This window comes from Siniperca chuatsi, linkage group LG19 (genome assembly GCF_020085105.1).
Source record: "Siniperca chuatsi isolate FFG_IHB_CAS linkage group LG19, ASM2008510v1, whole genome shotgun sequence".
Lineage (NCBI taxonomy): Eukaryota > Metazoa > Chordata > Actinopteri > Centrarchiformes > Sinipercidae > Siniperca > Siniperca chuatsi.
In genome coordinates, this window is record NC_058060.1 from 10,937,955 (window position 1) to 10,952,805 (window position 14,851).

The 14,851-nt window shown below is 39.2% G+C and overlaps 1 protein-coding gene across 1 annotated transcript in view; it reads left to right on the plus strand.

Annotated features, from left to right (window-relative positions):
- LOC122867079 overlaps positions 1-14,851 on the plus strand; it is a 146,998-nt gene that overhangs the window by 1,323 nt on the left and 130,824 nt on the right. The window contains exon 3 of the mRNA XM_044177447.1: positions 7,198-7,301. Within this exon, the coding sequence (XP_044033382.1) occupies positions 7,198-7,301 (104 nt within the window). The remainder of the gene's footprint in view (positions 1-7,197; positions 7,302-14,851) is intronic.

Genomic DNA, 14,851 nt, shown 5'->3' on the forward strand with positions numbered 1-14,851 from the left:
TCTAGTTTATTCATTGTAAGAAAATGCATTTACTGAATTGAAATTGAATTAGTTCAACCCTGGTTCGCTTGGTTTTTATTAGAGCTGAAATGGTAAGTCGAGTAATTAATTATTAATTAATATAAATGACATAACATTAATTAGTAAAATGACAGAAAAGGATCTGACAACAATTTTGATAATGCAGTAGTCATTTAGATCATTTTTTAAGCAAAAATACTTGTTGGCTCCAGCTCCTCAAATGTGAACATTTGCTGGTTTTCTTAGTCTTCTATGATAGTAAAATGATTAAGTTTGAGTTTTGGGCTGTTGGTTGGACAAAGCAAGCTGTCTAAATATGTCAACTTGGGCTTTAGGAAGTAACAATGTGCATTTTATTACTTTTTTTTGACATTTCATAGGCCAAACGATTAATTGATTAATCATGAAAACATTCATCAGATTAATCGGTAATGAAAATAATCGTTAGCCAGTTGTTATGCCTTTTCCCCCCAATATTTTCTATGAGAAAAATAATTTTCATTACAAATGTTTTTGAGTTTATGAGATTTCAGTTTGTAAGAAAGTCAAACCCCCAATCACTAAAGCAAGTTCAGGCATTGCTCTCTGCCTCATAGTTTGACAGCTAACAACGGTTGACCCATTAAGGTGTGTTTCAGTAGCAATACATAGTGACACTATATAATACATACAGGTTTTTGTTTGTTTTTTTGACATTTTTGGTTATATGGTATACGTCTTAACCACTAGGCCACCAGGATGCCCCTTGAAGCTGTACTGTTGATGCACAGAATGAATGAATTCCCACTTTTATTTGGAGTCATCCCCTCTGTGCTCTTTTGGATGTATCTTAAATATGAATTATGAAGCAGCATAGAGCCCATGCCCTATTCATAATCCGTAATATAGCGTCTATTAATCCAGAAGTCAAACAAGGAATCACGGAAGCATCAGTGAAAATTCAAACTTCACAGTGAACTATAAGTTAACCTAGCAGCTGCTAATGTTTTTGCCAATGTTATGGGGATGCTTGCATTCATACATACACACACACACACACACACACTCACACAGATGTGTTAAACTGATTTGTCCGCACATGAGCAGTCATGAGCAGTAACAACTAAGTGAATCCGTGGCACTAAGGACAGGCACCGGAGACCGGGGAGTCTTTGGCTTTCTTATGAGCAGCCAGGAGGGGGAAGCATCCCTCTTTGCAAGTGTGCTCACAAGAAAAGGAAAGAAAAAGTAATTAAACAAACAATTTACCAGGAATTGTGTGTCTGCTTATCCAATCTACCATACTCGCTTTTGCTCTAATACATATAGACAGAAAATGGGGGGAAGAAAAGATTGTTTGTTGTCTCGTCAGAATGACGGTAAATGACACACATGTTTCATTACCCATTCATTTAACCTGCACTATGCTTATGAAGAGAAAGGGATTGAGAAACAAATTACGTAGTGTCATTTAATTAGGAGTTTTGCTGTGAGCAATAATCCTGTTTTTTCTCATAACCTTTAACTACTTAATGGATTTGAGAAGCTATTACCTTTCAAGATTTCTGTTTTTAATTATTTGGAGTATTGTCACAGATATGAAATGTCAATCACACACCAGGATTAATGCTGTGTCTTATGTGTGAATATTATTTACTTATGGATTGAAGCTGGAGGAGTTCTTTCCGTTGACAGGTTTGCGAAAACAACGAAATTGTGTAATATGCAAAATTCTGCTCAGTGGCCTATTAAGCTTTTCGCCTTCATTTATCCTTATTGCCCATTTACTATTTAACATAGCTTCATCTTAAATCCATGAGAGGCGGTTATTTACATAGATATTAACATTATCTTTATGATAACGGCAAGCCATGGTAAATCTCAGAGTAATATTAGTAATATGCCTATGTGAATCTTGAATGAGATTATAATAATGACTCAGTTTTAATATGTACAAACTGAATTTATAGTTTTCCTCCTTTGGCGTTTATACTGTAGGTTTGCATGTGTAAAAATATAACCCAGGAACTGTGTGTGTGTGTGTGTGTGTGTGTGTGTGTGCTCCACAGCCGAGGACCTACCTCTCACCCTGATCACGTTTAGGCAACACTGTGAAAGTGGCAGACAGAGTTTGTTTAGTTTCCCCTGGAGGACATCGCAGTTCTCTGCCAACAGACCAACCCACGTGCTGTGACATCAGGCCCGACTATGTGTATATGAATATCGCCTTAAATACATGAGCCATGTGAGGTACGCTTGATTTAATTTGCCAGACACTCACAGGATGATGAGGGCATGTGTACTGATTTTAAATCAGTACTGCTCGTATGACAGCAGACTGCATACCTGTGCAAAATCATCTATTTTGAATACTTAAGTGGATCAAAAATATATATATATTAGGAGCACCTGATATAGCTGGTATATCTGGTAGTTGATAGTTTCACTTGAGGATCTCCAAATGTCTAGGAGGATAAATGAAGCACACCTCGAGCAGTTCAAATATTCAAAACCTTATTCAAATAGATGTTTTCACCCAGGTTTGACACGGCTCTTAGGCTGGCGTGTTGGCTCCTCAGACCCCCCATGGCACGGGGCATGTAATCATCCTGAAAGTCTCTTTGGGTGTCTGCGCTCTCATAAAGCAGGAAAATGGATCGTGTGGCCCAGGAAGGGAATATGAAAGAAAAGGAGAATGAAATTACAGACCTGGCTGACTGCACAAATCATGCATATCATGTTTTATGGCTTGCCAGAAGAATTCAACACCTGTGGATCACCGTAGCTATAATTGTACATGAATGCACCGGGATGGGGGTGGGAGGAGAGTTGTGGTTTGTGTGTCACTGAATATGTGAGTGAGAGTGTGTGCACCTAGTAGGTGTCTGTGTGTATAGCAAGTATGTTTTTCTTGGCATGGCCGGGTTTTAGAGACAGAGGGAAGATGATAAAAGAAAGTTACGGGAACGCCTGTTGTTCACTTTTTCAGTACATCCTGGATGAGCCACCCACAGCCCACAGGGCTCGCTCACAGAGGCTTCATTTACCATTGTAATTACCCTGTTTATTTACCCTACCTGCTTTTGGTGGTAAAATGGGGGCCAATTCATCAGATCAGGACAATTTGGCCTTGCTTTTGCTTTGCCATTTGCTTTAATTAAATGAGGCAATCAGTGAATCATAAATCACGATCCGTGTGACCACTGGCTTTGTTTGAACCCAGTCCTCTTCTTTAAAGCCGACACACCTTGTGCTAAAACTGACAATAGAAGCACACAAGCTCCTGAGCCTGAGAATTAACCTTTCAACCAGATGCATGTGGGATTTTTCCCCCCTCAATGTTCATGCAGAACATTTAACTTTTTTTTTTTAATCCTCTAAAAGTTTTTTGACTCCTTAAAAGTATAAATGGATGTATAAGATATATGAATGGAGGCTAAAACCTAAATAAGATGACAACATAGCCGATCGAAGAGTCTTCCCTCGCTTCCTCCCTCCCTCTCCCTCCTCTTCGCCGTGGATGCTGATGTTTGAGTCAAATTGATTACACCACTCCATCTGCATCATGACTGGCCTCCTCCTGTGTTTGCCGCCTCTGCCTACAGCACAGAGTTAGTGTACAATTACATATAGTTTAATATATCTGCCTGAGCACCTTTAAATAAGCATCACAAGTCCACAAGGTGATTTGTCTTCCAGCCCCATTACTCCATTGTACATCTTGATAGCCAGGGATCGCTCCTAGCTATGTTTAAGCATTAAATAGTGTATTATTATTTCACATAAATCAAGCTGAGATGTGAGGGGGGTATTCATAAATTTTGCATTTCTCACAGACAGTATTTTAAAGCCTCTCTCTCTCCGCCACTCTGAATTTTGAGACTAAAGCAATTCTGCTCCCTGCACTTGATAGTACATTAAAGATAGGCATATCAGGGAGGTATATTCAAAACAACATGTAATGCAGTTTAGATTAAGTTTGAGTTGCTCTAACACATTCATCACAGCACTGTTTCCGTAATAAGTACCCTTGCTTTTGTCAGTGATGCAGCCACACACATGCACCATCAGAGAACATTGTATTGTTATTGTCATGAATAATGGGGAAAAATACAAATAGAAGTCCATTTATCATAATATTTTCCCAGTTTACCGTAGCTACTGAATCTCTTATCTGTGCTTGCCGATGAAAGGGTAAAATTTAATTTATAGGTGAATGTTTGCCGTCAGCCCTTTCCTTCAAGACAAGTGCCCCTGAACCCCCCCCCCGACCCCGTCCCTCGGATATTAGTCCTGTGTTTGTGCAAAACGTCTACTGAGGAAATGACTTCACTCAGGAAACTGGATGTCAGCTTTACACACGAGCAAGAGAGCTGCCAATGTTTTAGTCAGGCCGACAACACGGCCTTTTCTCAGCTCGCTCTCCAGTTGAGTGTAAAGCTACAAAAAGTGACAAAGGAGGAAATTGGACTCGCAGTTGTTTTGGTTACTCCAAGGACACCTCGCACATTCGTTTCTATTTCCTGTCTTTGGCCTGGTTTTCTGATTGCCGCTGATGTACAAGTCAGGGACTATAGGGTGTGAGGTGAAACCTGGAGCTCTGTCAGCGGCTAATAGAAGTCTGAGGTTGTCTATATGTGTCACAGGAACTGTACAGTGATGCATTAGGCGCATGGAGTTTCTGTGTGCCAGCTTGGAACAGGATCCAGGCGTTGATGACAAGTTACAAGATGTCATCACTAGAAATAGCGCCTGAATTAGACAATCAAATAACAACCATTTGTTGAGAATGTGCTTCCATTTTCACTCGGTCTGACACAAAGCTACAGAAGAAAATGGTCCAGAATATTCTAAAATATGTCCAGCATATAACCTCATACCGATCCCGTCATACTGAAACGAGTCCTTGAAAATCATACCAAACATAAATCAGCCAAATTGTTTAAATAATGCAAAAGTCTCATAAGTTTGACTTCTGTGATTTCATGCTCACATTGCAACCATACACCACAATTAAACCTAATTTTCACTTTTAAAACATACTTATCATTTCCTGCACATAATAATTATATGACCCACTGGCCCGGGGGCTTCAGTGTTGCAGCAAAGTCAGTAAAAAATCTTGTAAAAGTCATTGCAAATTGGAAATTGACTAGATGCCAGGACAGTAAGTTGAGGATCGGGGGGGAGTGAGAAAAATGTCTTTGAACTAGTTTTTGCTTGCAGAAAAAAATATCGCTTCTGGGTTGATGTTCTTTCTGAAGTGTTTCAAGGCAATGAGAATTAAGAAATAAAGTGCAGCGCCAAATGATTCAGTGAATAGATGGCACACACCCACAGGTATTCTGTTCACATGACATCACCCTGTGTAAAATTGACAACTTCTTGGGTTTTTTTTAACCTTTTTTTAAACTAGGTGGGTTCTCTTGAGTTTATAAAAATCTCTTTGCAAGAGAGACCATGGAGAGAAAGCAGCATCACACGAAATGAAAGTTAGTATATGGAAAATGGACAATATTAATAAGGAAATTCAGTAAATGTGAAGGAAAATCAGTACACATTTAGTTTTATACTTTATTTATGTGATGATAAAAGGCTTTAATTGATTGGTTGGTGTTTTTGTGACTCAGATTCTTTACATCCTTTGTTGTAAAGCACATCAGAGCCACATCAAGGTACATGAGAATGAGATCTCTATCTGTTTCTACCTCTCCTTTCATTCCTAGGAAGAATGCGTCTTCTGACCTTGACATGTGCAGGCTGGCTGCATGTTTCCCTCTCAGTGCACTCTCACCTCAGCTCATGAGCTGGAAACTTTGCTCCTGTCATCTCTCTCTCTCTCTCTCTCTCTCTCTCTCTCTCTCTCTCTCTCTCTCTCTCTCTCTCTCTCTCTCTCTCTCTCTCTCTCTCGATCACTCTGCTTCCTTCGCTTCCACACAGAGCACACGCGGGCAACAATACCTGGGAGGATAAATGCTCAGTTAAATTGAATAAACATAATCCAGACATGCTCCATTCCAGCCTGTCTGTCTCGGAGAACTTACACAGCGACCCCTGATTCCATCAGTGAAGAAAGCGCACAAACAAATGCAAAGATTAGATGTCAGCTGAAAGGCCAGTGTTAGATAAAGGATTTTCCACTGCTCTCGTGATAAACATGATTTTAATCAAACATCAGATAATCAGTGATCTTACTGAACCAGTTTCATTACTTTTATCTTTTGATAACAGATAGCAGTATGTATTGCATACATTCACAAACGTGTGTCCTCTTTTTTGTTGTTGTTTTTTTTTTACACATTCCTGTTGTTTGCTTATGTTTCTGAGGTCGGCAAATATTAAATTAACCCAGTCACAGGTGTTTATCTCAGTGTACTTGAAAATACTGTACGTATATCACCTGACCTGACTTTTTTGGCAGTGTGATAGCTTGCAAAAGTGTTTCATGAATGTCATCCCTCTCTGTGCGCCCTGCGCTCCGATGTCCTCTCATGTTAAAACAAAGCATCTGCTTGTCTATCATCTAACCATAGGCGCTCTGGGAGGGGCAGGATTCCAGTCTTTTGAAGTGAACTTGTCATGGGAAATCTGTATCACTGGGGCTCAGTACAATCACAGGCTCAAGATTAATTATTTGTGGTGCACCACTTCAAACCTTTTTGAGACACTGCATTATGGGATGAACTTTTGCAAAGCCCGTCGTCACCTGTATACACACCTGCACGCACGCACACCCACACACATTCTGTAAAAAAGGTAAATATATGTTCACATTCCTGTGTGGCTAGAAAAACACATGCACATGCAAAGATGCATACATACAGATACATTCTTGGTCTTATAAATCATCAAATGATAAACATTATCATGTATTTACTTATAAATATGTACATTTACAGATGCAGTTGCACACATATACATTCACAGATGTATAAAATGACAGTTTAATGTGTATTGACAAGTAACACCCCCTCTGCCCTCCAAATATACACACACACACACACACACACACACACACACACACACACACACACACACACACAAACACACAAGCATGCACGACTCCAAACAGACTGCACTAACACAACATTAAGCGGTTTTCTCTTCTCTGTTATCTCCAGCTTCCTTTTTGCCCTTTGGTTAAACATTCTCTTGGCATGCATGATCTCATTTAACTTTGATTTCCTCTTTTTCCAGGACGGCATCCTCGGTGGTTCCAATTTCCAGCCCATTCCCCAATTTTCAACCCCAATGACAGACAACACACGCTTGAATGGCTGTTCAGCTAAAGAAGGGAATTGGTAAGTGATGATTTTAAATGCTGTTTAAGATAAAAAGAAGAGTTTGCAGCAGATAAGGATTTGCCCGGGTAGTGTGCAGGAAGCTTAGAGATACTGGTTTGAATGTGCTGTTGCAGCAGCTGCATAGCACAAATGTGATTTATGTTATTGAGCTTCAGGAAACACTGCTGTAGACTACAGTTAGCCTGACATAAATGATGTTTTTACTCAGTGGAAGTTTAGTTATATTAAGACACTTATTTCCTTCAGCCTGTATGTGTTTGATAAAGGGTTTATGTTGGTATTTCACACAAAAAACAAAAAAACATTATTTAGTGTTTTTTTTTTTTTACTGAAAGAAAAGTAATAGATTTTTATTTAAAAAAAGGAATTACTTTAAATATGATAATAAAATGTTTGTACAACACTGTAAAATACAAAAAATGCATTTTTACTTTAATGTTCCCTAAAAAACTAAATTGCCATGAGATATCCCTGGCTTGTGAAATTATAATTTGTTATAATAAAATGTGAAAAATTCCCAAAGTACAAAGAACAAAGTAGTCTGAATAAAAACGGTTGTCTGAACCACCCTGACTGATTCAAACTGGGACATCATAATAGTTTAGATAGGACTGTAAATGAATGCATAAATTGCTAAACTTTTTCAAGTCATGTTGCAGTATTTGCTTTAATAAATTTAAGGTTTTGCACGTATCATTTTGATTTCCACACATTGCCCCATTTTAAAAAAAAATTATTTCTCCATTTCTTTCATCATAGGAACAGTGTATGCCTCTAAATTACAATTTAAACTTTTCCCCTATATTAAAATAAAAAGTTCTAATTTTCTGTAGAAAAATTTGCCCCTGACTTAAATCTGGAAAATTTTAAATATAAAATTTTAAAAGCATTATTATATATATATATATATATATATATATATATATATATATATATATATATATATATATATATATATATATATATATATATATATATATATATATATATATATATATATATATATATATATGTATAATATAATGTGTGTTCATGGGTTCATGGTGCCCGACACAATCACAATATTTACTTAATTTGTCCCTGATTAACCTCTCGAGTGTGGAGAATGTGTCCAGCATGAAGGACTTTTTTGTTGGTTGAAAAGAGCAGCGCATTGTCGAGCTTTAAGTGGTTTGTGTAATCCCCTATAACCAATACCATGAAGCCAAAGGATTCTGAAAATCTGTTTTCAGCACATTTTGAGTAGGAACGAACCTGGGAATTCTCTCTCTCTCGCTCTCTTGCTTTCTCTCTCTCTCTCTCTCTCTCTCTCCCCAACTCTGTCATGAAACAGAGCACCCCATTTCCATATCAATCGGATTAGTTCCAAGACCAGGGAAGTAGGAGTAATGTAAGTAACCGTACAAATTTAAATATAGGACATCAAAAACATTGTTAGGCATTCATTTATTTTTGAAGCAGCCCTGGCTCTCTGTGTCTCTCTGTGAAGATGAGATGAAAATGCATCTCTTCAGTTTTATTTCCATTTTATTTTGAAAGGCACTAAACACTGCAGTTTTTAAACATTTCATGTGCACCATGGCGTCCGACTTTTCTTGTGTGCTTAACCCCCATTTGTGAAATGAATATGTCACATCAAGCAACACACTTATTCAAAATGCAACATCATAGCAATTTCAGGTGGGCAGCATTCACACAAGCTGATTGTTTTTGAACATTTCTGCAGAAATGGAGTGTAAAATGGTGGACTCCTGGCTCCTATATCAAATATTGTGTATCTTATATTTGGAAAAACTCTTTATTTTTTATTTTTTTTAAGGATCTGGTGAAATGAGGAGCAACAACGTAGTTGACAAGGTCACACATACAGATACAGATTGTCAAATTACCTGTTTTCCTAAAAATCGACAATTAAATATTACAGTTAGTATTAAAAATTGGGGAACATTTGTTTAGATAGTTAGCATTTTACAGAGATAGTGAGGTCCGTGTATGTCTGAGTGTATTCACATGTGTATGTGAGTGTGAGAGTGAGTCACGAAGAGATTATTCAGCAGTCTGACTTGCTGACTGATCTGACCAGCCAGTAGTTCCCTGTCCGGATGAAGAGAAGGATAGATGGATGTCTGCCTGTGCTTCCCCAGCCCTTTATGACTTAGCCTGTCTCTCTGTAATTGAAAAACTAGCTAGGCTGTGTTGTCTTGGGATTTTTTCCCTTTATAATGCAGCTTCAAAACAGGAAAACCAATAGTGGGAATAGACCCCCGAATGTAATTAATTTCGTGGGGGCGGGGGTGAAGGGGAAGGGGGAGACTATTATTGCAGGAGGAAGAATTCTAATCAGTTGCAGATTCCTTCCTGTTTGGTTAGCGTGACCGTGGCCAATTACCAGTGAACTCTGTGTTACAGTTTCACTTCCTGTGCTACCCAAAGAATGGACTGAGGCCGGCGCTGCAGAGCACTGGCAGGACGGAGGGAGACAGAGGAGAGGAGAAGAGAGGGAGAGAAGCGATAGAGAGAGAAAGACAAAACAAGACACATGAAGATGAGACTGCAGGAAAGTAAACAGAGCAGAGGAAGGGGAAGAAAAATCAGAAGGGGGGGGGGTGAAATCTCTAGTCAGATCTAAGGAGCACAGACATGAAGGCACATACATCCTTTATCCACCTAATATAGAACATGACATGTGGTTTACAAAGGAAATGAAAGGATTTTGGACCTGACTTCTCTTGCTGGTTGAGCTATTCTCAGGTAAAGCCTGAAACTGCAGCGCAGCAGACCAAACTCAAGTCACAAATGCAATAAAGCATAACTCAATCTTTGCAGCGATGTTATCGAAAGACACAATTTGGCATTGCTGTTTTTCCCTAAATCGAATTAAACCACTGGACTAAACAACTGAATGACAATTGCTACAGCATACCTGCATTTGCATAAAGTTGCCATTTTTTTCAGCGCGTAGAAGTAACTCAATATGCCATGGTACTTCCTGGGAAAAGCGCCACGCTTGTTAAGCCAGATACTGGTTTTGCTAAAGGCTCTCTAAGCCAGTAGTTTACACCATATTACAACAACATGCTCAAACCGTCACTCATTATTATTATTATTATTCTTAAAAAATCTGCAAAAACATGATATGATAAGACAAACTCACCGCTGCCACAGAGATTTCCATTGACAATCAATTACAACCTGACCTGCCAAAATTGTTCCCTTTGGCTTGATCCCGCTCCTCAATTCTCTCTTCTCTCACTCTTTTTTTTTTTTTTTTTTTGCTCCTCCAGAGGGGTCTATTCCCATAGTTTCCCTCTGTAATAGTTTTTTGGCATATTACTCTCCACGATCCACCCCAGAGGTCTCCCATAATTCACTTTTGATATCATTGTTTAGTTGTAGAATTAGAGGATGGGTGCACAATGGGATCAGGCAGTCAGCATTGTAGTGTGATGTGATAGGCGACTATGTTTTAAATTGAGGGAAGTTGCAGTTGCAGTACTGAGAAATTATTTTACTACTTGAAATTGTATTGATTGCATGGAATATTTTGCTGTCAGTACATAATGATGGAATTCTTTACTTATTTCCTGGTTATATACAGTGTTATTGTTAATTTTTTAGTTTAAATATATGTGCTCTTTTATACAGAATACAATTGATTCTACAATGTTCAATAGCTACTGTGATGACACTGTTGACAGATGAAATAAATACTTGGAGTGATAAAAGCATATAAATACTGGAAGTGATGAGAACACATTTCTTTTCTCTAGAAAAAATTCAGGAAATCTGTTTTATATTACCAAACAGACGACATGACATTTATTACCATTTTCCAGCACAGTTGAAAACATCTCAAGGGGACCAGTACTGTAGCAGTTACAAGTAGAATAAACTGCTTAGACGATGTTCGAGGGATGATGCACATAACTGGAAATATGAATGTGAATTCCCTGGGAAGCCTGTTTTGCACACTCACAAATACACACACACTCACACACACAGTGAACAACATGAGAAATGGGCGAAGAGCCACACTATTCAGTGTGAACTGGAGGGTCCAAGTCGCTAAACTAATCCTACTACCACAGGATCCCACTCCCAGCCCCGTCTTTTGCTGCAGCTGCCTGGAATCATTTCACAAACACAAGGTATTCCTGGAAGAATTGATTCTGTTAGATAGTGCATTGATCACACACATCGCCTGCAGACAGAAGATGGCTTTACAAGCAATAAGATGGGAGACAATTATATTATTTTAGTCAAATAAGACAGAGTACAAGCAGCGAGTGCCAATAGCCGAGGCAAGGGGGGGACATAGGCGGCCCCCTCTGTGGCTGCCTTGGTGTGTTTGTGCTCCATCCTCAAGTGGCACGGTAATCCACTAAACTTTCCTCCACCCGCTCTCTCTCAATGCAATCAGGATGCGAAGGCTCACCAGTGATTGCGTTCATTTGTAAAAGCATCCAAGCCAAAATTGAACCCCAAGGCTGATAAACTATAAAGATGCTGATCAGATCGCGGCTAAGGAGTCCACACTTGAGGGCACAAGGTGTCAGCGCTGGAGCCAAAAGAGCAATGACTCTGTATACCTCACTCGGAGCCAGGCGGCTGCCCCGGAATACAAACAAGAAGAGAGAGAAAACACATAAAAACGACAACAAACTGCAGTCGGATTTTTCATCCCCCAGCATCTTTCAGAGGAGGGAGGTATTATCTGTTCAGCAGATTAGCAGTTTTTCAGATGTTGTTTTTTCCTCCTCTTTTTTCATCGACTGGATTGGTAAATTGGGTGCATTTATTGTTTGAGCTTTAGCAAATGCATTGTATTTTATTGATGAGCTCGGCGTGAACTTCATAATGCATCTCAAGAAAAGTAGAAGCCCAAAAGAGATACTGTTCAGGGAAGTCATATGTTTCCAACCTTGCAGCAGAATATTATAACCGATTTATCAGAATGCGAACAATACATAACTCTGCAGTGCTCTTCAAGTCCAATCCATTTTGTTTTTATTGCACGCAGTACTGCCTATTGTCATTACACTTTAAGAGTTACTGCAACTTTTTGTCTGCTTTACAGTTATTTCTCACAGCTTTTGCACTGTCTCACGCTAAATGAACAGTCATTACTTTAAACACACATATGTGCCTCTGCTAAAGCACAAAGACTGAGGACAGACAGAGACAGAGAGAAAGAAAGAAAGGGAGGATCTGAAGATGTTTTTTCCTCTCCATCCTCGTGGCCCCAGTGTGTTAAATGTCAAAGAGCAGTCAGCGGGAGAGACTGATTCCAGGAGGCGATGTGAATGGGACGATTGAAGACCCGCTTTGATTGACAGCTCTTCCTCTCTTGCTCTGCCCTGAGGGTGATTGACAATGTGGTTCATCTCACATTTTGTGACTGAGCTAATCCAGTAAATTCCTACCAGACGCAGCACAACTCAGCAGAGACCTGCCGCTCCTTTCCCAGGTGGAGTTTTTATTTTATCTCTTCTTCCCAAAAATAAATATGTTTTTCCATCTGTGGCACTGAAAACAAACTGGGGGGGGGGGACTATAATTAAGTGTAAGTACATAATTAAGCGAGTTTAGAAAAGTGCTAGTTTTCAATGAATTAAAATGTAGACTAATTACATGTGGGAATTAGCCTGCTGTTGTGCTAGTGATTAATATTGTCATAGGTTACTGTCTCAATATGCTGCCAGTTGGAAATGGGATCACCTTACTGGAACGATTGATCTCTTGCCAAGTTCAATAATTAATTGACTCAACAATCACTGACACACAACTATCTCACACATCGCGCCGCATGCCCACGAGGTGCGCCGCTCGTCCTCTTGACCTTGCACCTGTATTTTGATGTGTGCAGGTTCCCATAAATCGCTTCCGCTGCACTGCAGCTGGCTTTTCAAAGACGAACGAAGACACAAGAACAAAAAAAAATAAGAGACAGAATTAACTCACAGGACCTTCTCCCTTGTTTTAGGGTGTGTGAGCACGATCACAGGGTTGCTGCAGTGTACTTCCTGACAGCCGTGACCCACATTACCGCAGCCGCCCAATAAGGGGAATATGAGAAATATTTGACGCTTTCATTAATCATCATTCCTAAATGATCACTCTGCGAGGGTATGCATTTAAGCGTGATTAATTGCAGAGTGAGCCTAATCAAGCAATGAATTACATGCCTAACCTTTTGCAGGAGGTTGGTGTTAACCTCAAGTCAAAGCAGTGGAACCCAGTGTGGTTAACTGTGTCAAGGAAAATTAAGAAGAGACAATAATATGAATCAGTTAGACCCCATTGTAATTAGGTAATCTGAGACCTCAAAATAAGAAAAAACTGTGTGAAAGAAATCCATATTTAGAGGTTTTCCACTCAATAGACGAGGTCAAAGGTAGTGACACTCTACTGCTTGCAACAAACCTCAATATTTGTCAGTGTTTCAAGATACAACATGTTTTGAATATATTAAACACAATCCTGGCTTTGCTTGTTGAATGCACTCACTGTTTTCATAACTTGTAAGATTCTTTATATGTTGAGAAAACTCTACAACTCCTTGATTTTTGAAACATTTCTAGACCAGCTATACAAACCTTTTCTCTTGAATGATTAAGTGCAGCGGTGCCATTAATAATTCTCTATCTTCATGCAGTTGGCTCCTGTGTTCTGTCGAAGCAGAGCCCAGAGGACAATACCCCAGTGTGTGCAGATCAGGTCTTTACCTTTTTATAAGCATGATGAAAGCTTCGCCTACCAGTTGTGACAATGGCAAAGTGAGATAATAGCCCACCGAGATGATTGGAGAATGACTTGTATAAGCATCAAGCTTGTATGGGGCATTGCACACTGTAAATGGTATGCTTTTGAAGTCAGAGGAACCGAAGGGTGTGGTCGACTTTGTCTGGTCTGCCTCACTGTGTTGCATTATTGGGTCGCTGTTTATGCTCAGATTAATGTATTTTCTTATATTGTGTGGACATTTTATATTCATGACACTCAAACACGCAAAATGCGACCGGATCCTTGAAAAGAGTATAAATATTGCATTAAAATATACCCCATCATTTGACTCCTGCTTCAGAGTCAATACTCATTAGAGGCAAATATTTTGTTCGCATACACAAATGAGCCCACATAATTGCACGATTTTATGCACAATTCAAATTCAAATCATTCCTTCTTGACACAGCCAATACATCTGTCACACGGCTCCTCGTTTTTTTGTTGAATAATTAAAAAAAGAAATAGAGAAACATACTAATGAGAGAACCTTACTTGAGGGCTTTGCTGCTCCACTGACTATCATATTAATGTATTCCTGTGTGAATTAAACGCATCATCAAACACCTAAGTTCCCTCCATATTTTCCTCTGAAGACGAGGGCTGGACACCGGTGTCTACCTTGCCCTCTGCAAAAATGAAGGGCATTCTTCATTATTACACCTCTTGTGATTACATGTTAATAGCATTGTACTGAAGGCCCCCTCCTCTAAATTGACAAAACACTTGGAATTTAGCTTTTTATGAGAATGACATTGTTTCGG